The sequence below is a fragment of the Pygocentrus nattereri genome, chromosome 7 (assembly GCF_015220715.1).
Source record: "Pygocentrus nattereri isolate fPygNat1 chromosome 7, fPygNat1.pri, whole genome shotgun sequence".
Classification (NCBI taxonomy): domain Eukaryota; kingdom Metazoa; phylum Chordata; class Actinopteri; order Characiformes; family Serrasalmidae; genus Pygocentrus; species Pygocentrus nattereri.
This window is the reverse complement of record NC_051217.1, coordinates 41,508,875-41,533,625: the sequence shown is the minus strand read 5'-3', so window position 1 is coordinate 41,533,625 and position 24,751 is coordinate 41,508,875. Positions and strand designations below refer to the sequence as shown.

The window sequence follows — 24,751 nt, the reverse complement described above, 5'->3', positions numbered from 1 at the left end:
TCATGGCAGGACTCAGGATACAATCCACGGAATTGCTTTAAAATGGATGGAAGTGCAGGGAAAGTAAATGAATCTGCTCTGTATAATGGTAAGAAAACTACTGATTTTTTTTACAGATTATTGTTATTATTGTGCATTTCTGCAGATTACTGGAACGACCTCAACTGTAACCTTCTCTCATGAGATATTAGATTGGGAAAGGCTGTATAACATCAGAAATATTCAAACTAATATCCTGAATGTCCCATATTTCAAACCTCAAGGCAGATAATTTGGTCAAAAAAAGTATTATAAATAAAACATCATGGTATTCATCATTTCTCAACTTTTTGTTCGCAAAATACTGAAATATTGAATACAAGTTTACATAAAAACCAGAGTTTACAATCGTGAACTGTTATTAGAGCTAGGCCTTTAGGTTGGACCGTAAATATCAGAAATGAGAGGGAACAAAACGCCCAGATTTCTGATAGCTGTGTTTCTAAATAGAGCTATTTTATGTTTCTAACAACTGTACCTACCTAGATACCACAGACAAAACCTACTGGACAGTTTAACAAAACTTAAAAATGAAATATGAGAATCACTGCAGGACTTTCACAGTTTAAACAGTAGTTTATAATATTTAAATCCTACACTGTAAAAGCTGCCAGTCTGACTGTTTTATACTTACACCTGTGTAGATATTAGCAGGCATTCTAGCTGCTGTATACCATACATAAAATAGCATAGGTAAACAGAAAGGCATGAGTTCCCTTTTTGTGTGTTGGTTCCTCAGTGTTCCTAAGCCATTTCCTGTCATTGTCGCCCTTGGTGGAGCCTAGGAGATTAAGGGGCCGACTTATCTAATGGAGCTTAAAGTTGAGAATGTGAGTTTTACACAGGTCAGATTAGGACAGTTACCAGCCCGAAAGCTTGATAGACAATTCGTGGAAACTGCGCCGAGGTCCTGTTGACAGATTAAGTGGAATTAGATGTTCTGCAGTTGCTGATAAGGTTTAAGAGGTTTTTTGTGAAAGAGCTGAACGTTGAGCAGAGCAGAGTGTCAGAGCGCTGTGGAATGCTGGAGTAGGCAGACAAAGTGTTAAAGGTTTGACAGACCATACTTGCCTGGAAAAGTCTGATTTTCATATGAGCAGGTCATTCCTTTCGCCTAGCGTCACATTTTACGAGCATGTGATTTGCATTTTTTATCACTTCAATTTGAATTTTCAGCCTGATCAACAACCATTATAGACCATGTTAAAGGTACATCTTAACTTGCATGAAGAGCCACTCTATACCAAGTATATGTTCTTTCGTAGGCCTGTTTTTGATGAATATATTACATTATGTATGATGACCCCAAAAAGTATTTGGACATTTGTGTTGCGTTTTAAAGATGTATCAAGTTTGTTGTGTCAGGAAACAAAATGCTAAACCAAGTGGCCTTTATTTTCAACAGCCAGTTTCTTTGCGGCATCGTCTTCTTTCTGCAGGTTTATATGAAAATGTCTTTATGCTCTAGAGGTTGCAGGACTGTTTAATGACCAGTCATTCAAATAAGTGGTCGAGGATCGTCAGCATGTGCAGCGATGGTGTTTGAGTTGTGCTTTGACAATAAATGTGTATTTCGGCACACAATACACTGACTGTCTGATGTAAAGTGCACACTAAAATCACCACAGCTCTCAGAATCTCACTTCCCACAGAGACTTAAACTGACTCTGGCACCTTTTCAGTGCGCTGCTTCGTCAGTCTGAGAGGGAACAACCAACTGTTTATCAAGCTAAGGCTTGATAATTGATGCTTTTTTTTTAATCCCACAAACGGGGAAGTGAATCACCACATACACACTAGTGAGCACACACACACTAGGGGGGCAGTGAGCACACTTGCTCGGAGCGGTGGGCAGCCCTATCCACAGCGCCCAGGGAGCAATGGGGGGTTAGGTGTCTTGCTCAAGGACACCTCAGTCATGGACTGTCAGCACTGGGGATCGAACCGACAACATTCCGGTCACAAGGCCAGTTCCCCAACCTCCAGCCCTTGACTGCCCATAATGACTTTATGACCGTAGCCATAAATGTGCTGGTGGCAAGCAGCTGCACGTACTCGTGAGTAAGCCTTCACGAGCATGCACTTCTAGGCACTGGACCAGAAAACATTCATGATATCACATTTAAGGAATGTGCCAACCTGAAATCCACTTTATTAGAAGTTTGTTTTAGTTGTGCACATGCGCTACATGATCTGTGATCGGTCAGTCAAATGGCACTCCTGGCACAGAGGATGGTTCTCTAAACCTATCCTCTTATTTTTGCTTGCGAAATGTTATGTGCTAGTTCACAAGAAGAGTCTAACTTCAGATTGAGGTCGTGCTTTTTTCTGAAACAAACATAATTTGGTTAAACTTTTTTTGAAATCATGGAAAGAGCTTCATTAAAGTTGATCAGTGGTGACTAGGTACATATATATTTACAGAGCCAACTCTAATCATAACCCAAACCCAGCCCTGATCCTCTGAACGAGGCTGTGGACGAGGCCGAGGCCGATCACAGCTGGTCATCATGAACTTTAAACTTACTAACATGGCTGGTACTGATGAAGCTGGCCCAAGACTTTTGGCTTGAACGTAATCTGTGTCTGTGTGGTTTTTGACAGGAGACACACTTTATTTCACCATCTCTGGAGACAGTTGTGCCACTGACACTTTGGGACTCTACAGACAAGCAAACCAGGGCTACACATGGCCACAGACGAGAGACATAGGTAAGACAGCAAAGTGTCATCAGATACTAGCTGACTTCCTAGGAACAAACCGCTGGGTAGATGTTTTGCGTAGCAAAATACCACCTAGATAGAAGCCACCTGATACATTAAGCCACATAGAGGGCCGTCTTTATGTTCCCAGCTCTGCTGGACAGGCTTGACTTTGGGCTTAAGTTATCCGTCTAACTGAGGACGTGGCTAATGCGGCTAATTTGAGTAACTGGGAAGCACGATTAGAATCGGCTGAGATTTTTCCATGTAAACACAATCAGCAGTCAGCCGATTTATCCCATCTGTGCAGTAGGAGGTAGAATAATGCCCTTATTTTGAAAGTAAAACTTTTATTGAAGAATATAAAATGCCAGTTTGCCCCATTAAAAAGTTTTTATATTGTGACTTTGGCTGATGGAACGTATCTGGACATGTGCTAAAGTGTTCATGTGTTTATTGAGCTCACACAGTGTGAGCTTCAGGTTAAAAAATAAGCTAACAAAATCTAAAAAAGGCTGCAAAACCACTGGAATCAGCCGCAAACATTCACGTTCAGCACATTGCATGGAAGCCCATTCCAGACATGTAGATCTGGGATTTTTTCTCCTTGTCTGTCTTTGAACTGGTAGCATATTGTCTCTAAATAATAACTTTATTATCTCAAAATATTGACTTACTGTGTCAAATGAATGACTTAGTATCCCATAACAGCAGTGTTTTAACTCTAAATACTCTAAAAACCTTTTCTTAAAATATTGGCCTGTTGCTTATTTTCTCAAAACATCCACTTACTATTTTAAAATATTGACTTACTATGTCGAGATAATGACATAGTATCTCATAATAATGACTTATCATCTTACTTTATTGGAACAGTGAGTTACTGTCAAAATAATGACTTGGTTTGTCGTAATATTGATTTATGATACTTCCTTGGAGTTTACTAACTCATTATTTTGAGATGGTAAGTAATCCTTTTTAGTAGGTAGTAAGTAGTAGGTCAAAATATTTAAGGAAATATGCCATTATCTCTAGGTACAAAGTAAATATTGTGCAACAATACATTTATTTTAAGATATGAAGTCAATATTTTGAGAAAATAAGTCATTATTTTGAGATACAAAGTCAATATTTTTGACATACTGCTGGCAGAATCAATATGCTATCTCTTCTCCTCTACCTGCTGAGATTGGGCTTCCATGCTCTTGATGCTTATTGCTGTAGTAGTTCCACTTTCTGTCTGTCATGTCGAATGTTTAGTGAAACTAGCCCTGTGGGATAACTAAGCTTGAGAAATTCTGTGTTTGTTCTGCCATTCAGCGCAGACCTATGTCAAAATCATAGCAGATGAAAGCAGTGCAGCAAAAAACGGAAAACTGTACAACTTCTACATAGAGAAGAATCAAAATGATGACCCGGAGACGCCTTTATGGATTCCCCGAGTTTCTCGGTACTGCATGGTAAGCATTGTGTCTTGGTACAGGATTTGTTTTGTTTTGAGCTCAGGTCTTAAGAGCTACAACGAGAAATAATGATGTTTTAGGCCTCAGGACAGGACAAAATGAAATAACATCCCAAACTAATAACAAACAAAGCACTTCGTCTGGACTCCCTAAACAGAACGCTGACCTCAATGGAAATGTATCAGGATTCTCAGGTTATTCCCAAAGGAATATATTCTAATACCAATTTACGGCTGAGGTCAGTGGGTCAATGTGCGTGTGACTCTCCTCATGTGATACAAGTTACAAAACAACGGTCTTCCTCGAAACCAGTTTGTCAACAGCACATTGTGACATCAAGAAAACATCCATTGTTCCTTCTCGTCAGTGATCTTTTCCAATCGTAGGACTTTTCGTCACCGTCACCTGTGTTTCTCCTGCGTGATGGCAGGAAGGAAATTATAGTATTGAGTATTTTCAGTTCTTGTGACATTTGGGTGACTAACCAGGTTTCATAACGAAAGCAAAAACAGTTACTTTCATTGTCTTTTTCTTTTATCTAAGCAGTCAGTTAAACGATCCACACTCTGCCCAGATTTCATAGCTGCTGTAAGCCTGAATGACTGGCGGAAAATGTCTAATTGCAGTTTTTCCCACAGGGGCATCTGATCAGTAAATGTAAACAGCATTTGAAATGAGTGGTACGCTCTAAATGTACTTATTTTAAAGGAGAATTCCACCAATTTTACACATAAACATTCAGTTTCGTTCATTTTTAGCATAATTCTGCAGTCTTTTACATGCGACTGTACATGTATTTGTGTTCAGACCACATTTCCCAGGCTGGGCCCTATAGTACCTCTGTTTTACCTGTTCAGACCCAAAATTATATGTATGTACACTGACTGGCCACTTCATTAAAACCACCTCCTTGTTTCTACACCCATTGTCCCTTTTATCAGCTGCTTTTACAGTAGAGTCGCCCTTTGTAGTTCTACAATTACCGACTGTGGTCCATCTGTTTCTCTGCATACTGTGTTATCCTGTTCTTTAATGGTCAGAACCCCCACAGGACCACCACATACAGCAGAGTTTTTAAGCACTGTGTCCACTCACTGTCCACTCTATTAGACACTCCTGCTGTGTCAGTCCACCTTGTAGATGTAAAGTCAGAGACGACAGCTCATCTGCTGCTGCACAGCTTGTGTTGGTCATCCTCTAGTCCTTCATCAGTGGTCACAGGACGATGTTGGCTGGATGCTTTTGATAGGTGGACTATTCTCAGTCCAGCCGTGACACTGAGGTGTTTAAAACACTGCTGTGTCTGAAGAACAGGGTGAAAGGGGGTAACAGAGTATCAGAGAAACAGATGGACTACAGTCTGTAACTGTAGAACTACAAAGTGCAGCTATACAGTAAGTGGAGCTGATCAAATGGACAATGAGTGTAGAAACAAGGAGGTGCTCATAATGTGATGCCTGACTGGTATATATGTACATATTTCAAACTTCAAAGCAAATAAACAGAAATGATGCATAAAAATGCCACATTTAGATTCACTCTCTCTCACACAGTGGTACGAATTGTACCCATGGGCTGGTTTGACTGCCCATCACCTCATAAACACTTATCTCAGAATCAGAAGGACACAAATTTGGTACTCCAGGACAGGATCTGGGAAATGCTGGTCACAAAATCCCATTTTGTATGTAACAAGCTATTTATTAACTAAAACTCTGCAACCAGTCAGATACGGGGGGCAGTAAGAATCAACTGCAGTACCGCTGGACCTCCATGCTGACGGCACGCCTGTTCTGTGGAGACAAGAAGATGAGAGTGACCTTCACAGAACTGCTGGATGTTGCTGTTTTGGATCCAAAGAACTGGAACACCACCATGGTTTATGCACTCTTCAGAAACAACTAGTAAGATGATTCTTGATGTGATTTTTAGGGCAACACATTAATTCTGCTGTTAATTTGATTAATGTGCCGCAGTGGGCGACATTTAAATCACTCTTCAAATCAGATTTTGCTGAATCCCAGCTGCAACGTTACCACCATGATAGCCAACATGACAGCAAGTAACAGCTTCTTTCTAGAACTAAGTGCATGTCGTCAAATCGTCGTTGTCGGAATAAAACCTTATATCTCCATTTATTTATGCATTTAATTTTTTTACAGAATTTGAAAATGCCAGCCGCCCTTTATGTTGTGCTAAATTTTACAATGAATGGATCAATAGAAATGATCCAATTTTTTTCTAGTTGTATTAACTTCCATTCAAAATTAAGAAGGTTTTCTTCTCATGTACCATTTTGAAGACACAAAATTGTTGCACAACAGTGGCAGTACGCTGCCACGATGGCTGGATTATTAAAATATGGCTTTGCTGTCAGCGATGACCCATCCATCCATCCAGCCATCCATCCATCCATCCATCCATTTTCTAAGCCGCTTCTTCGTCAGAGTCGCGGGGGGGCGCTGGAGCCTATCCCAGCAGTCTTCGGGCGGAAGGCAGGATACACCCTGGACAGGTCGCCAGTCCATCGCAGGGCAGATAGACAGACACAGACAGTCACTCACACCCAGGGGCAATTTAGCATGTCCAATTGGCCTGACTGCATGTCTTTGGACTGTGGGAGGAAACCGGAGAACCCGGAGGAAACCCACGCAGACACAGGGAGAACATGCAAACTCCACACAGAGAGGACCCTGGTCGCCCGGCCGGGGAATCGAATCCAGGCCCTCCTTGCTGTCAAGCCAGTGAGTTGAGTGGAAGAAAGTGCGTTTCTGTGATTTGCTTATGAGCTTTGAAAGGATGTGATGGCCTGTCAAGCATGACAGTTTCCATCATAGGCAGAAAGCAGAGGTCGGTCCTTTACCAGGTGACAGTTTTGATAACATAATATTCAAAAGCACAGCCACAGCTTTCACCACAATTGCGATAATCTTTAGCCATGTCAATGACAAACCCACAGCCTAACAAAGTGATAAAACTCTTCAGTCTGGCTGACCATAGTATGAAACTGCTGTCCCATTGTTATAGGTCGATGGAACCAGAATTTTTTCCAAGTCATTTTGGGCTGTTTATTTTGGTCCATTCATTATGAAATTCACAAACAATGTAAAAGGCAACAGGTGCTTTCAAATTGTGGCAAAACCTGAAAAAACACCAAAAATGGAGATACAAGGTTTTGTTCCAACAGCAGCGATATGATAAACGTGTTCCTGTATTTCTGGCCACAAGATTCATTGGCTTGGGGGCCAGTGCCAATTTAATATCTGTCTACTCAGGTGATTTATTAGCGAGGCCAAGACCTCGTTTTTTTGAAGATATAGTTACATAGGCCTATTTCTCTGTAAATGTGCAGTGTGGATTACTGCCTCTGGTTGTGAAGACCCACAGTGCCAGATGAACTCCTACAATATTCACACTGTGGATTTTCATTGGCAGGTTTCTGCCTGTCCATTTCAGACCCCTCATAATCACTGTGGTGCACCACACAGAAATCTGATCTACACAAACCAGTCCCTTTCATGGGTGCTCTGTTCTGTCCTCAGTCCCTTTAGCCTGGGCTTTACCCATAGAACCCCAACACTGGCTTTACATGGTGAAACTTTAATGCAACAAGTTGAAAGTTGCATAAACCAAATTAACCAACACATTCAATTACTTGATTGGTTGCAGGATTAAAGCCTATTTTTTTGATAGAGCTTTACTTGAACCCTGCTACATAACAATGGCATAAACAAGCCACAGGGGGCAGTCGTGGTCTGGAGGTTAGGGATCTGGCCCTGTGACCGGAAGGTCGCCAGTTCGATCCCCAGCACCGACAGTCCATGACTGAGGTGTCCTTGAGCAAGACACCTAACCCCCAATTGCTCCCTGGGTCCTGTGGATAGGGCTGCCCACCGCTCCGGGCAAGTGTGCTCACTGCCCCCTAGTGTGTGTGTATTCACTAGTGTGTATGTGGTGTTTCACTTCACGGATGGGTTAAATGCGGAGGTGGAGTTTCCCCGGTTGTGGGATTAAAAAAGTATCACTTAATGTCATGACATGTCATAACCTGCTCCTATAAAGTAAACATCTTGGAGATATGAGGTTTTGTTCCGACAGCAGCAATATGCTCTCGCAAGTTGCTGTGAGAGACTTACGTAATAACGTAATAGTGTCTTGTTATCGTTATCGTCGTGTTAAGTCATAATCTTTGATGCTATGACTGCTAACTAGAGTTCATGTTGCATGTGAAATAAGCTGTCATTAATCATTATGACCAATCCTGGTAACTAATCAATGGTTTTATGAGAGCTCCTGACAGCAGATGTTGCCTTCCATGTCATGCTTATGGCAAAGTAATGTTAACATTATGTAGCAGGGCTCAAAGTAAAGGGTTACCACAGTTTTCATATGTTGTATCACTCTTCCTATTTAATGTTTACCCTATATTTGCATGTTGTATAATACATATAACTACATAGCTCATGATGCATCATGCTATCAAATGCTAGAGCAAGCAGATGCTTAAACATCTGCCACGCAACCCTTGCTGGTTAGCTGGCTAACAGATTAAGCTGGCTGCCAGCCAACAGAGCAGTATTGCTTCAAAACACATCTTCTTGTTCGTATTGTGACGAAATTAAATAAGTTGGTTGTGTAAATAAGTGCTGTGACGTGATCACAGGGTACATCTTTGTTTTGATTCGGCTGTTTCATACAACTTGTTCGGGTTGCAGCAGCTGTGGCTGAGTACGTTTGCTGGAAGCTTTACATTTTACAGTGAAATTTAATGTCGTGCAAGTTTCAAGCAACTAAAACCATAAACCACATAGGCCCAGTCGTCTGTCTGTTCCCATACATCAGTTCCGCATAACTATATAAACATCTGTTCATTTGATATTTCTTCATAACTCAGAGGTTTTAATGGGGAGTTATGCTGCAGTAACCGCCTCTACTCTTCTGGGAGCTTTGCGTTAGATCAGGAGTCGGCAACCTAGGCTAAAAATATAACAAAGACCTACTTTGCTCTGCTTTAGTAGCTGCTTTTCTCGCATCTCAGGCAGGAAACTTTTCCACAAAAGTAGAACAGTTTCCTGTAAAATGAGACTGAAGTTGCTTCTCATTCACCAGTTTCTTGTTCAAATTTTCCTGCTCCACCTTAAATGGTTCCTGAGGCGCCAGAATGTAACTGCTGTACCATTTAAGGTGGAGTGGGACAATTCAAATGAGAAGCTGACTGTAGCTCAATGACTTTTTAGTGTTTGATAGTTTCTCAATGCAGATTAAAGAATTGGGAAACCAGCTGGAGTGATTATAAATGCAAATAAGTCCATTTGTCTCCAAATGATCAATGCTCGTCTTAAATCTCTCTCTTTGCCGTTTCATCATTTGCTAGCTAGACGAGATTGTTGTCTGCATTGCTATGGTGACCAGCAGTCTGCACACCAACCTTCAGTGTTAAATTGTGAATCAGCAGTTCTACATTAACTCCAGCGTTTAAGACCATTTATTGTTAAATCTGTGTTTGAACGACCAGCAGAGCTTTATTTTACTGTAAAGGAGGATTATTTTATTGTTACCTACAAATCTACTCCTGCATGTCTTGCATATACGCTTTGTAGTAGTTTTTCAAAATGTCAAACTAAAGCACTCTGAATGGCTTTGGATGGATATCCTACATAGGGATCTATAAATGGCACATACATTTCAGGCACACTGTTGGTTCCAGAGATAATGTTGGCTAGAATGAGTGTGTTTGATAGTGAGCCTGAGAGAACTTGGACTTCACATTCTTCAGCTGAGGCAGCTGCATTTTAAGACAAAGTGGAGTTAGTGGAGTGAATGCACTGTGTTACTTCAGAAAGCTTGATCAGCAGCCTATTTCTGGTTGCTCAGACGAGCTCAGTTTAACACAGACAAAAATAGTGTTTGTGTGTCATAAAAAGTGCTGACCGCTGTGTCTCTCCCTCAGTAACGCGACTGCTGTGTGTATTTACAAAATGTCTGAGATCACACGGATCTTCGCAAGCGGCAAGTTCAGACATTCTACAGCGCCTCCTCAGCAAGCTGGAGAGGTACGATCCTGCTCAGTACAGTAAACCACAAATTTCGGGAACACTTTATTTGCATAGTCCACTTTAGATGCTTCATAGATCCTTAATTTACTTTCATGCTGCGTCCAACTAAATATCTACTAAACCATAATTTTCTCTAAATTGAAATCTGCTCTGATCCTAATCCTAACCTTAACCTCACCTCAAAAGCTAAACCCAATCCTCACCCTGGTCCTAGCCCTAACCTTGGGTTAAAATCCCATCACTAACCCCACCACTGTTTAAAATCAACAGTTTTAACAGATAGTTTGTTAACAATTCTGTAGATAATCTATAGGGGACTATCCAAATAAGATGAGACCCACATTTCTGTCCTGGCTTTCCAAGATGCGATGTAGAATCCAAATGACATTAAATCAGCCAAAATTTAAACCCCAAATGCAGCTGACCAAACTGGTGTCTAATTTGCTTCTTTAGCTTTGCACTAGTGCTGCAAGGCTTATGTAGCTAACAAGAAAGGGAAGCTTAAATAAACTCTTTAAAAATTCATCAAGATGTACTTATAGATAACAGCATGTCACACAACAAAAACAAGTCTACTGGACATTACTTAATCGTTTGATGACTCTGCATGCGACCCTACATTGCGCTTAAGCAAGGTTACAGGAAGGCCTGTCTCCAGGGCATTTTTTGGCCTACAACAGCTAAACCATAATAAGAAGAAAAGGGAACTGTAAATTATAAAACAAATTCTAAAGTATTTTGGGCGTAGCGTAGACTACAGATGCCACACGAAGTGAAACTTCTAAAATTAACTGGCAGAGAATGCTGAACTGTGAGTAGTGCAGAGTTCAAAGGTTCCCCTTTTCTCACTCGCTGTCTGGCTGCATGCAGAAGCAAGAGAAATGTTGTCAAACTGGCAATTGTAGAAGCTCAGTCAACACATTAAATACATGCAATACTGTTGCATTGTTGGAAACTGCTGGATTTAATAAGCAGATGTTACCTGTAGTCTGTGCACAAGCATCTTTTACTCATAATGTGTGCAGTGATGTCAACAAAAGATATGAAGAGTTTTGTTCATCGCTGAAGAAGTCTCATTACACTCATACGTTTGATTGTATTTATAAAAAAAAACACATATGTCATACATATCGTATCTTGAAAATGTACACAAGTATTGTGATATTATACTTTTGCCCACCCCAGCCTACAACACCTATTCCCAACGAGAGTGCAGAGTGGGGCTCCAGATCTTCTAGCTAACATTAGCTATTCCTAGTGAGAGAGGGTCATCCATCAAATCAGTTAGTTAGCAGTAGTTCTTCAGCAGCTAGTCCTAAAGAGAGAACGAGTGGGCCACCAGATCAGTTAATAATGCCTTACAACAGCCATTCCTAAGAAGAGAGAGTGATTCAGATCAGCTTGCTTAATGTCAGCCCTACAGGTAGTCTTAAAGAAAGAGAGAGTGATTCAGATCAGCTTGCTTAATGTCAGCCCTACAGCTAGTCTTAATGAAGAAGAGAGTGATTCAGATTAGCTTGCTTAATGTCAGCCCTACAGCTAGTCTTAATGAAGGAGAGACCAGATCAGTTAGTGAAAGGTAGCCCAACAACAGCTATTTCAATTGAGAGAGAGGGATCGACCAATCAGATAGTTAACATTAGCCCTACAGCTGTTCCAAAAGAGAGAGAGTGATCCAACAGATCATGTAGCTAACATTAGCGCTCACAACAGCTTTTTCTAATGAGAGAGAGATTCTCCAGACCAGCTAGGTAAAATAAGCCTTACAACAGGTCTTCCCAAAGAGGGACAGCAGCCTTGTCCAGGCCAGCTAGGTAATGTCAGCCCTAGTCTTTCCACCAAGAGGGAAATGAAGGATCCTCCAACTTAGCTAGATAATATAAACCGTTCGACAGCTTCTCCTTAAAAGAGAGAGAAGATAAGCCAGCTGGCAGTCCTACAACAGCCATTCCTACTGCTTAGTTTCTCAGTTACTTGTTAGCCATTATCCTGATAGCTGCACTGCAGAATTAAAGAGGCACCTTACTTTAGCTGATGCTTTGAGTAAACCATAAATCTGATATTTGGTTGAATCGTTGCAGGAAAAAATATTCTCTCTGAGAAAAATATGAAAATAGAGCGGCAGATAAATGCAACTGGTAGTGGTGCAGAGGTCTGAATGCAGAGAATGACTGGAGACTAATATGTTGTAACTTGCTTACAGTGTGTTTCAGACAAAAGCACAAGCTTTCTGAAGTTTATGGAAAAGCGTCCGGAGATGGAGGAATGGATCGAGCCTGAGCGGCATCCCCTGCTGGTTGGCCATCGACATTACACACACTTGCAGGTGGACAGTGTGACCAGAAATGACGTTACCTACAGCGTCCTCTTTTTGACCTTAGGTGGGTAAATTTCCAGGTAACCCAAAGAGCAACACTTGTTTGGAACATGTCGATATGAGATTGCATTGTAACAGAGAAGGGAAGGACATTGTTACATCCACCCGCTGAAACATGCACAGACTTATTTGTTTTACAACCCGCGAATGACAGGCGTAAACAGGAACAGTGCAGCTGAGGTGTAAAGAGGATGTAGGTGTCGTCATCTGTCTCCTCAGAGTGGTGCAATCACTTGGCTTTTCGACAGGCTTGATGACCAACTTTGTTTTTCGAAAGGCTGTAGGAGTTAATCCTGTGTTCACCACAGCACAAATCAACAAAGTTGCTAAAGTTGGAGTAATGTCATGTACAGGTGACCACACAGAACATGTACAGAGCACAGGACGAGCGGTTCTGCTCCCTTGTGATTATTTCCCTTAAAGAGGATGTGATTACAATTCTCTTATTTGTATAAACAGTAAACCCACATGTTCTTATTTCCTGTTTAAAGCTCAGACGTAGCCCATACTAGTGCAGAACGGTTCAGCCTCGTTCGTCTTCACTTCTCGTTCAGAGTTTTGTTAACTTTGACTGGCCTCATTCAGTGGGTTGCAGGTTTGGGGGTTGTTAACCATCAGCCTTGCTGCTTGCTTTGCGAGGAAATTGTGGGCTGTGATCTGCTGCACTGGGTGGGCTTTCAGTTGCACTGTTACTTAGAAAACCTACTGACAGTAAAAGGAAGAGATGTGTGGTTCCTGTCAGAGTGAAACCTTGCATCTGGAATTGTAACTTTATAGGTGAATCAACGGTTTACAAAACAAAAAGTTAGTACTGTCATTTTGCCATAATATTCAAATGCAGTTAAGCCGTTTAATTACGTAATTATGCAATGTTAATCAATGGAAATGTGTATTTAACACATTAACATTGATTCACGTTCAGTAATGACAGCTTTAAGCCCACACTTTAGCTGTTTTTTCCCACTTTATCCGATTTATGTCTGTGGTTGGTTAGTGTAGTGGTTAACACCTCTGGCTTCTACACAGTAGACTGGGGTTCAATCCCCCACCTGGGCAAACACCCTACACTATACCAATAAGAGTCCTTGGGCAAGACTCCCAACACCACCTTGGCCTTCCTGTGTAAAATTACCAAATTGTAAGTCGCTCTGGATAAGAGCGTCTGCCAAGTGCCATAAACGTAAATGACAAAAACATTTCGAAAATGGAAAAGACGTTTCTGCAGAAACGACTGCAGTGTTAACTTTCGTCAAATTTGATTTGCATGTTCATGTCACACAGACAGGCTCAGAAAGAAGGTCAGTCTCAATGTTTTTTAGATCTCAAAAGTAAAATCAACACAACACTAATGAAGATATGATGACAATAGTAGATCATTCACTCACATCCTCTCCAGACATGTTCCTTCACAAAGGTTTGACTGAGTTCTCTTTGATCTTTGTCAACGCACTCGCAAAAATGCAACATTCATCCGTCTGTGGAGGTTCAAAGCACCACTAAAGTTAAAGGCACATTGCCTGCAATTACATATTTCCACCACAGAGGTCTCCAAATCCTCTAATCCTACATAGTGTTGCTTTAAATTCAGTAAAGAAATAGAAACTGAGCATTGTAATTTGCATATTTAAATTTGTTCTCTGTAGAGGATGTACTCTGTATTTTTCGAAATCAACAAACATGAAGAAAGTTTTTTTCTTTCTTCTGTACTATTACTTTTTGTCATTAATAAATGACTGTTGTGATTCAAACAGGCTCACATGGCCCTTTAGCACTCATAATTAGCTGAAAGGGCTGTCGCTGCTCTTCTGCCTAAACTCCTACGAGTGCAAAAGCATTTGTAGGAGTTTCCTTCCAAAAGCAGGGAGGAGATTATTAAAACACAACAACTCCTATTTACCAGTACTGACAGTAAATATTGACTGCACTGTTTAACTAAGCTTGTCTTATATGTGGCACTTGCCTGGCTACTGGTGATTGGGCTTGATTTGGAAGGAAAAGAGCTTTATTTATTTTTTTCAGACATAAAAAACATTCAAATTTTGAATGGGCGATATAAACAAACTAAAACTTTACTAAAAATGACAAAAAAAACATACAATTGGCCTTAAAGCCTTCAATCGACCTGTTTTTCTCTCTCAAGCATTAATGTACACTGCATGCTGATTAAAGGCTGCTCTCTGCACATTCAAATCATACAGTTCCCAAATGATCAAGATGCAAGCAAGAATGCAAGGATGCAAGTGCGAGTTGGTTTATTAACATCCAAAGAGTTCACAAACACCGGGGAGGGGAGAGTGGGACAGAGTCCAGTGCAAGGTAAAACAAGGCAAACGAGGAAACTAGAACTAAACAAGGAAACAATACCAACAATGAGGGGAGACACACAACAGGACATAAAGACGCACAAACACAGGGGTATAAATACGAAAAAAAAAGTTAATTTTGGTAATTCGCTTCCCTGCCCCTGAGATGATTCCTGGACACTGCAGCGACTCTGCAGTGCTGACACACTGCTGATGCCCTGAGTATTGTAACTGAAACCTGCTGTGTCATCAGAAGGTTTTTGCACGCGTCTTCATTCTTGGCTTGAACACTTTAAAGCAAACATCTCTAAAGGAGATGAACTCTCGCTTCCAGTAATTACTTTCAACCATAGACTGAAGGAGGTTAAAAGAGCTCAAGAAGTGAAAAAAGTGTTAAATCTTGTGAAGCGTCCGGCAACACCTCAGCTACTCCTAGCAGGGTATGAGACGCTGTTCTGTATTCTACTTTGGGGGAACCCAGAAAGGGTTCAGGTTCAGTTTCATGCTTGACTAAATCTCATGAGTTGAATCATGGTTCTTTCCACAGGGGGCAGCAGGGGGATCCCCCCCCCCTCCTCTAAAACTGAGGTGAGCGCATGTGGAAGGTTTTTGTAACAGTGTGTGAAAGTTTTTATTGTTTCACCTCAGGTAATGGCAGGATCCATAAAGTGGTGGAGCTGAATGATGGTCCCTTCATCATCGCCGAATACGAGCCATTTGAATACAAGACACACATCCAAAGCATGCTGCTGGACAGAGCTACAGTAAGAGAATCACATTCTCTCTCAGGGTCACATTCAAATTTGCCGTAAAGTGAGAGAAAATGCATTTAGAGAAATTGGGTCATCAGATTTGCTTGATTAGGGCCCTAATTTTAGAACACCAGCTAAGTAGCACTGTAAACTGACAGCTTCCACAGTCCTGACAGGGTCAAGTGAATCTATTGCTATAAATACATCATATTATTTTCTATCTAATGTGTTCGGTTTCTGCATTCTGCACTATTGGAAACGCTAACCTTGTGCAACAGGCAGTGATAAAAAAAATGTGCGCTTATAGAAGTAAAACACTATATAACATTACAATGAACACAAATGAACAAATACAATGAAAAGAAAGTAATAAGGTTTCATTTTTTTAGAAAAGTCTACATATTGTATTAATATCTTGCTGCACTCCCACCTTTGCATACTGTTAGCTGAGTGGACAGTAACTCAGTAAATGTAATTAGTTTCTGTACTTAAGTACTTTTTTCCTGTATCTGTACTTTACTGAAGTTTTTCCATTCTGGGCGCTTTTCCTTTCACTCCACTACATTTCAGAGTCTACTATCTGACCTTTTCCTCCTACATTCTGAGAAATCTGTCGTTCCTTTTGGTTTCTGTGTGTATAAAAACGTCACATGTCAAAACGAAAGAAGCGCAAAGCCAGAGCAGCAATCAGGGCCCAGCGGTCACTTTGTTTAGAGCTGGTTTTGACCTGTTGGTCATACCGACCCAGTGCAGCACGCGGTTCAACGTCAGCGCAGCAGCGTAAAACTTTGGGAGAGTCTGTTCAACATAAATGATGAACTAACCTAACTTTGTGTAAATAGAGCTCAATATAGAAATATGTCCACATATGCAGTCGAGACTGACGCGGCTTTTTTCTGAATTTCTACAAACACCATTTCATTTTATAGTAAATGAGTTTGGGCTGGTTTATGTTTATGAACAGACGCCTACAGATCAACATAGTAAAGGAGCTCATCTGTGATCCTGAGTTTAAAGCCAGTTTTTATTCAACTTAAACTTGGAACTAAGTTGTAAATAAATCTGAAACTGAAACTTTGCTTGTGTGTAAAAAGTGATTTCAGAGCCACTCGGTTCTCCCTGATGGAAACTGTTTACCTTCAGTGTTTTGTGCTTCTGATCATTTTAATACACGGCTAACAGAACAGGTGAAGTCCCATCTCTGACTGCAAAGCAGCAGAGGGGTTTCTGATAAAGTGAGTGAAAGTACAAAACTTTTGTTTTTATTGCAGAAAAAGCTGTATGTGAGTTCCAGTAATGAGCTGGTGCAAATCGACCTGAAGACCTGCAGCATATATGGGCAAGAAAAGTGTGATTGTGTGTTTGCTAGAGATCCTTACTGCGCCTGGAGCGGGAGTGCATGTTCACCTGAGTAAGTCAAAGGCCAGTTTCACACATACTCTTTGCTCTTCACAGCTACAGCTCACACATTGGTCATTCACAGATGCAGCACTTGCGACTGCAGAAAAGTTCTGCAGACATCCTTTTACTGAAGGGATACACAGTCAAATCAGCTACTCTGCATAATGAAACATCTTTCGTAAAAGAGCATAATACATTGGTTTACCCTCCGCAGCTTTCTGACTAGGTCAAGCCTGGTACACTCAGTGGAAAATATATATCAAATTGTATTTTGTTTCACTGAACGTGCGACACATACAGAGGGTGCAGATGTGGTCTGATTGGTGGGAAAGCATCAGATGGCTGCAGCTTACATGCTATTATCGATAGTTCTTGAGATGTTTTCAGTTTTTTCTGCCATTATCTTCAGTTCCATTTGAGCTGGGCGGAGCTACATTTGGAGCAGGTAATGTCAGATCTGCTAAAGCACCAGAAAGAATTAGCAATACTTGTACGTCAACAAATCGAGGCAGAAACAAAGCTCCCAGCAAGAAGGTCATTTTCTAAATTTGCTAACTGAAGGAAGCAACAGCGTAGCTATTTCACAGATCCCAAAACAATCAGTTAACTTCACTGACAAGAGCTCAGTGGCATGCAGTCCACCTTAAGTGAGGGACCTGTAGCTTACTGTTAATAAGGTAATGTTAGTGACCCTGTTAACATCAGGGCTCACAGTGTTTTCCTACAGAGTGCCACTTACAACGGCCTCTAGAGGTCAATCACCTTAGGTTCTGACACACCCACACAGTGGGCAGCAGGAATCTACTATTGCATCGCATTACTGAATATAACACTGGTAAATGCCTTTTCTACAGCAGATCTATACTAATAAAGCAAAATTCAAACACTTGAAATGTTGACTGGTTTAACAGAAGTGGTATACATATTCACTCATATTTGTTGCCCATTACAATGGCATTTTTTTTCTCCCCGTTCTGTCACTAAATTGCTAAATATGACAATAAATAGGGTGATGGTGTTTCCTTAACTTTTAACCACCCAAAATGAGAAGATTCAAACTGAGCTCTCATAGAAAGATTCAAAAATGGGCTCAAAGCCTAGTTTCTCAAAGTGAGGTTGACTTAGTACATTTTCAAACCTGTCTTTATGCCTTAGAATTAAAAAGGCTTATTTTTTTGTTACTATGCCTTTAAGACTGATATATATATATGTTAATGAGCTGTTTTGATTGGCTGTCCTATGTTGTGCTTCATTCAAAAAGCACTCAGAGCTGCTTAGAGCTTCGACATGATCCGGTGTTGCCAAACTGCTGTAGGCTGAATAGGGTGTATATGTGAATGAGTTCGCTCTTGTGATCTTGTGATCTTCTGATCACAGAAACAAATCAATCAAAACTAGCTCACCAAACTGAAATGCAGTAATAGGTAACGTGTTTGACACAGACCTGACTAAACCGGATCTGACTAAACGTCATTCACACTCCCAGTTATAAGTCACAATGCCTTGAGTAAATGAATCATAAAGAAAAATGAACTCTATAAACCTTGAGGAGCCGTATGTGGCCTATACTTTAGTTCCACATTCTTGTACATGCAGAACCTTCTCATTGCCCTTCATGATGATGAGTAATAAGCTTTAAAAAACTTACAAAAAACTGAATTAACTTTTGTTTTTTTTTTTGTTTTTTTTACTGTTAACAAGTTTGATATATTAAGCAAACATTGTTAAATGTTTCAGAAGTTTCCAGTCCATTTATGGAAACTAAGCTGCTTTGAATTCACAATCAAACCATCATATTTACATACGCAAAAGTTTGGGTGCCAGAAGTCAAATTCCATGTTTTTGTTGAATTTCTAAGTGAAAATAAGGCCAGATTCTCTACAGAGGACACGATTCTGCACATTTTAAGGCTCGGTTATTGTTTATTGTTTATTTACTTGTCATTTGACCAAAATTGTGCATGCGACTGTGTATCTGCCAGTTCAGCCTACCACAGTTTAACTCTGCCCATTTACACTGAAGTCATAAGGAGTGTTTCAGCAGACCTGAGACCTGAACCAGCCAATCAGAACAGAGGTTATTTACATATATCAGTCTTAAAGGCACAGCAGCAAAACAAGCCTGTTTGATTCTAAGTGGAAAAGAGAGATGGTAGAAAATGGTTATGAGGAAATGAATTATGGCCTTTTACGACGAGTACCTCATATATAAGCCTAGTTTAGTGCGTTAAACACATCTAATTTAACTGTGAAATGCACAGAGTAGTGATCTGAACTTCTCAAGTTTATATAAGAGTTGTTTAGCACCCCCCACTGTCTGAACTCTTGTCTTTCGTAGTGTTGAAATTACATACAAACCTAAAATAGATGGCAAAAGATAAAGCTATGTCGGTTCTCTCTTCAACTTCTGGTGAATTTCTGAGTGAAACTTTAATGAGGTAGAGCAGCAGATCAGTTCTCTTGCGCTAAAATGACCCGTCAAACCGAAAGAGAAGGGTATGGTTCCTGATTAAGGTTCACATTTGCTTCCTTTGCTATTTTTGAGATGTTAACTTTGCTCTTGATTGCGATTGTGATGAACTGAGTCATATCCACTAGCTTTGTGATACTTTCTTAATTGGGAAAGGTTCCTTCAATAGATGACCTAACCTTAGTATTTAAGGATTTGCCAAGTCTGTCAATGCCCATGAACACTCTCCACCAAAGAGAAGTGAAACAGTGGCCTCTGACACGATGACACTTCTACGCTTCAACTTGCTAACCACGCTCTCCTGCATTCACATCCGCACAGACACTTCTCATCAACTGACTCATGCAAACCGTCATCTGGATGAGTTCAGACCTCACACTTCCAGCTCAGCTGTCATATTTTAGATATTACTTTGTCTAAGCCTATCCCTAAGCTGTGGTCAGACTAATGTAATAACAGCCTTATCACACCCACTGATCACACCCATGTAGGTTTAAGTCACTCCAAAACACTGCAGTGTTCCCTACACATACAAGTGGGTCCAAAAATCTGAGAACAGTAGAAAAACGTAGTGGTGGGTGGTTAGTGTAGTGGTGGTTAACACCTTTGCCTTCTACACTGTAGACTGGGATTGAATCCCCCAGCAGGGCAAGTACCCTACACTATACCAATAAGGGTCCTTGGGCAAGACTCCCAACACCACCTTTGCCTTCCTGTGTAAAATGACCTAATTGTAAGTCGCTCTGGATAAGAGCGTCAGCCAAATGCCATAAATGTAAAAAACGCTTTTATTTTGAATTGCTGTCTCACAGTTTCATAGTATTTGGCACAGTATGTCCCCATTTTTCTGTAATGCCAGCATTCCCCTCGAGCTGGACTGCACATGTTTGTGCAGACGCCTCAGGTAAGCAGAGCAAACTCACATGATAGTCATCGGAACACAAGCTGCAGTGGAAGAGATGAGACAAAAAATATCTAACCTTTTTCTACAAAGGCCTTAACATGGCCAATGTCCCAAAGTGACCTAGAAATACTGCAAGATCTGAAGAATCTTTTAATTTTATTCATCATAATTCTCAGATTCTCAATGTGGTCTCAGACATTTTTGGACCCCAACCTACCTGTCTGCTGAATCCAAACAGAAATATGAATGCAGTTGATGGAAAACCTGTTGATTAAAATGGCCAACCCAGCTAACCCTGTGGCCAGAACTTTTCGCTTTCATTATTTAGGCCCTAAACACATTATTATTATTTATTATTGATTATAACTTTTTTCTGTTTACCAGTCATTGTTTTGAACATATGCAAGTATATACCGTATATTTATTTATTTGCTCAGTCAGCTGATACAGATGTTGATCACTGAACTCAGTGATAATCCCAACTAATCCTGAATGCTGAACTGTATTGTATGAATATGCAGCTTGTATTAAAGCGTGTTATAATTTTAAGGACTTTCAACAAAAGCGATTTTTACAGCACGCTTCACAAATTGCACGTTGTTTCTCGCAAATTGACTCCACCCTGCATTAGAGGGATCTTTCTGTTGCAAATCCACACCGTTAGATGTTGGCTGATTTTATTTTGGTCAGTTTTTTAAAGGCCAGTGCACAAAAGCAGTTCTCCGGTGTTTGATATGAGGTGGCTGTATTGGCCCATAATGCTACGAGGTGTAATCCAAATATACAGGTGTGTTCAGGCTGTTCCTGCAATGGCGCTGCGTAGAACATGAGACTTCAGTGAAACCAACTTTATTTAAAGAATGAAAACTTGCGAGATTTATACTCTCCACTCTATTAGATGCTCCTACCTTGTTGGTCCGCTTTTCAGAAGTGCAGTCAAGACAGTAGCTCATCTTAATCTAAGCCTGCACAGTTTGCGTTGGTCATCCTCTAGTCCTTCATCAGTGGTTACATGACAATGTCCACAGGAGACCGTTGGCTGGACATTTTTGGTTGGTGGACTATCCTCAAAAGCTGTGTCTGATCCACTCGCACTAGCGCAACATACCACCACCATGTTGGTGTCACTGCAGTGCTGAGAATGATCCACCACCCGAATAATACCTACTCCGTGGTGGTCCAGTGGGGGTCCTGACCAGGGTAACAACGTGTGCAGAGAAACAGATGGACTACAGTCTGTAAGTGTAGAACTACAAAGTGAGTTATGGTCGGTGGAGCTGATAAAATGGACAATGAGTGTAGAAACGAGGAGGTGTATTGAAAGAAGTGGCTGGTCAGTGTATATTAGTTTCTGCAGGCCTATATAGAAAATGGTGTTCAGGGAATGCGGACTGTTTTTTTAGTGCACAGTGAGATGTGCTCGCAGCTGTGATGTAAGCCGAAATGATTTTTTTGACTTTTTTTTTGCACAATAGTGAAGTTATTTTGTAATTTTGTGATTTTTGCTACTTGCCTAAAAAGCTTGAGTTTCTGTTTGTGCAGCCAAAAACCTCTTTTCTTGTACCACACCCAGTCAGAGACACTAACTGAATCATAATTTATCACTTTTCACTGATTCATCACACCGTCCAACAACATTGTCGCTATGTTCATGATCAAAGACCTGACCGTTGGTGCTCTGCTCTTTCTACAGTATGCCACACATGAGACTCGACGATCCGGCTGATTGTACAGGTAGGTTTCTGTGTCTGCTGTTGCTTTAAAACTGAACCGGTCCTACATCCTAGTGATAACTAGCTCAGCAAACAGTGCTGCTATGTTTTTCATCTTATTTTTCTCATAAGCTGGAAGGCACAGATGGATGTTTGACTAAATGCCTAAAGGCCAACATCCAACATCAAATACCAAAGAAGACTCATAATGCATGATGAAATATGCCACACAGGAGCATGACTATCTCAGCCTCTGCCAAGCGTCGCGTCATAGTTAAACAAATGATATACCTGTACAAACAAGAGCTATGGCTGCGTTTGGTACGGCAGCTCTAGGTGTTGCTGCAAGGCTGGAATAAAGGTACCAGTTACTCCCAGCCTTCAAAAACACCAGGATCTTGAAACAACTTCTGCATGTCACCACACAAAAAGTTTGGCATCGGTCAAGAGTATAAACGTTTTGTTGCTGCTACAAAGTGATTCCAATATAATGTTAGTATTAGGCAACTTCAAATAAAGATTTAAATCATTTGTGGGTTGTTCTACAGAAACGTCCACTTTTTTGGCTGTTCAGTGGGGTCACCGGTGTTACCAGTCCTCATTGGCGTCATTGTTGTCATATGTACAGCAGATCAGGCAGTTACACTGTAAAATGAAGTTCTTACTTTCCTCTTCTTCCATTCACCAAATATAATCCTAATATAGTATGAGAAGAGAGTAGAAAATAAAAATAGAAGATAGAAGAATAACACTATGTGCTTACTGTACATTTAAAATAAATACTAATGTTAAGATGAATAATAAATAGGGTTGGTTGCAGGAGGAACGTCTGCCACGACGGGCGCCACCACACCAGAGACAGTAACACCAGTGACATTGTAAATAATAAATGCATTTTACACGATGTCTGCTACAGAGCATCAAACCACATGTTGTCCATCACGGAAAATCCGCTAAAATATGTAAATTAATCCACTTGTTTTCCATTTTTTTTCACAATTTCCTAAGACTAAAGAAGGTCACACCAGTGACTTGAGCTAAAAGCTTCATATGAGATCATGAGCTAAATGAGACAATCTCTGATAATAGGCACAGTGAACTTTCCGTGTGCTGTCGTCAGTGAGATTTTTTGCTATGCGGTAACACCAGTGACACGACTCCTGGGGAACTTAATTAATTAATGAATTAATTTTATAAGATACTCACCCTTTACACACGACCGAGGGGATTGATTTACAAACCAATATTGCTAAATTGAGGCTCAAGAAGGTGTAATTACTAAAATAATATATTGTTTTATTTGAAAAATATAAATAAATTGTAACCCTGACATGTTTTCAAGTGTAATATCTCTGTAAACTAGGGACACAAAAACGGACATTTCCATAAAATGACCTTATAAAAACAAGTGGTAAAGTTTTAAATTCAGTTCATGTTTCGTCACTGTTAAAGCTCAGATAAGGACATAATGACTTAATTCCAAACTCGAGTGGCAGTAAATAAAGTGATTCCAAGTGATTTCAAATGGTCAGTAGTAGCATATGCCCATAACCACCTACTTTCTCTTTTCAGCTGGGGTCACTGCCAAGCTGATGTCAGAAACATTGGTGATCGTCCCTCCAAACTCCAAATACCACTATAAGTGCCCCACCTTCTCTCAACATGCCTCATACACTTGGGAACATAACAGCAAGAAAAAAGATTGCCTCCCCTTTCAACAGGAATGTCTTCTACTAATAGAAAATATGAGTGAGGAGGACGTGGGTCAGTATGACTGCATAGCTTCAGAGAACGGTCAAGAAAGGAAAGTCCTATCTTTCCGCTTGGGGAACAGCGCCTCGCAGCCGAGAGTGCCTCCTCGCCTTCTGATTCTGATTTCTCTGATCTGCTTCTGGTATCAGGGCTGAGGAGAATCATCTGGCTGCAGACATGCACTCTCAGCCTGTCTATTGGCTGCGGAGAGAGAACGCTCACGTGCATCACTGGGGCTGAGCGTGCATCTCTCTGAGAGGGCATGTCTGCAGCCAGGAGAATGAGCAATACTGCCACACACACTTGTTGCCACTGAAGATGCATCAGCTACTGGACCGCATTCTTCAGGTGAAATCTGTGGCAACCTGGAACCTGAACCTGAACTTTCTGTTTTAGCAAGCAAAAGAGTTTTCATTCGTTTTTATTTAAAAAAGTTTAAATTCTTAATACATTTTATTTAAATAGGGCTATGCTGAATATTTTAAATTCCCATTGTTATTGTTATTGTATTGTTAATATATGGAAATAATAGTTATGCTTTTCTCAGAGTGCAATAAACTGCCTGGCTTTCCATCTGCCCACTGCAGCTAAAAAGGCACTGATGATTAAAAACAGCTCATTATAAAACGGATAGTTTCGATACCAAAACCTGATCGATTGAGCTGAGTTTTAAGGTTAAATCCACACTATAACACAGCCTCACAACAACTGAATTACTGCGCCACAGCATGAAACAAAACCCTGCTGCTGTTAATGGAGTAATCTTTGACTCTATTGCTGATTGCATGGGGCACCGACTGTACTGATGAGGCTTTTGTTT

The 24,751-nt window shown here is 40.7% G+C and overlaps 1 protein-coding gene across 1 annotated transcript in view; it reads left to right on the top strand.

Moving 5' to 3' along the window:
* The window catches only part of LOC108439023 (semaphorin-7A), a 31,033-nt gene extending 6,524 nt beyond the window's left edge, over positions 1-24,509 (top strand). Inside the window, exons 5-14 of the mRNA XM_017717188.2 lie at positions 10-88; positions 2,644-2,751; positions 4,063-4,202; positions 5,931-6,109; positions 10,156-10,258; positions 12,465-12,642; positions 15,590-15,705; positions 16,965-17,104; positions 22,161-22,201; positions 23,752-24,509. Coding sequence (XP_017572677.2) covers positions 10-88; positions 2,644-2,751; positions 4,063-4,202; positions 5,931-6,109; positions 10,156-10,258; positions 12,465-12,642; positions 15,590-15,705; positions 16,965-17,104; positions 22,161-22,201; positions 23,752-24,086 — 1,419 coding nt within the window. The 3' untranslated portion in view covers positions 24,087-24,509. The remainder of the gene's footprint in view (positions 1-9; positions 89-2,643; positions 2,752-4,062; positions 4,203-5,930; positions 6,110-10,155; positions 10,259-12,464; positions 12,643-15,589; positions 15,706-16,964; positions 17,105-22,160; positions 22,202-23,751) is intronic.
* The last annotated feature ends 242 nt before the right edge of the window (positions 24,510-24,751 follow it).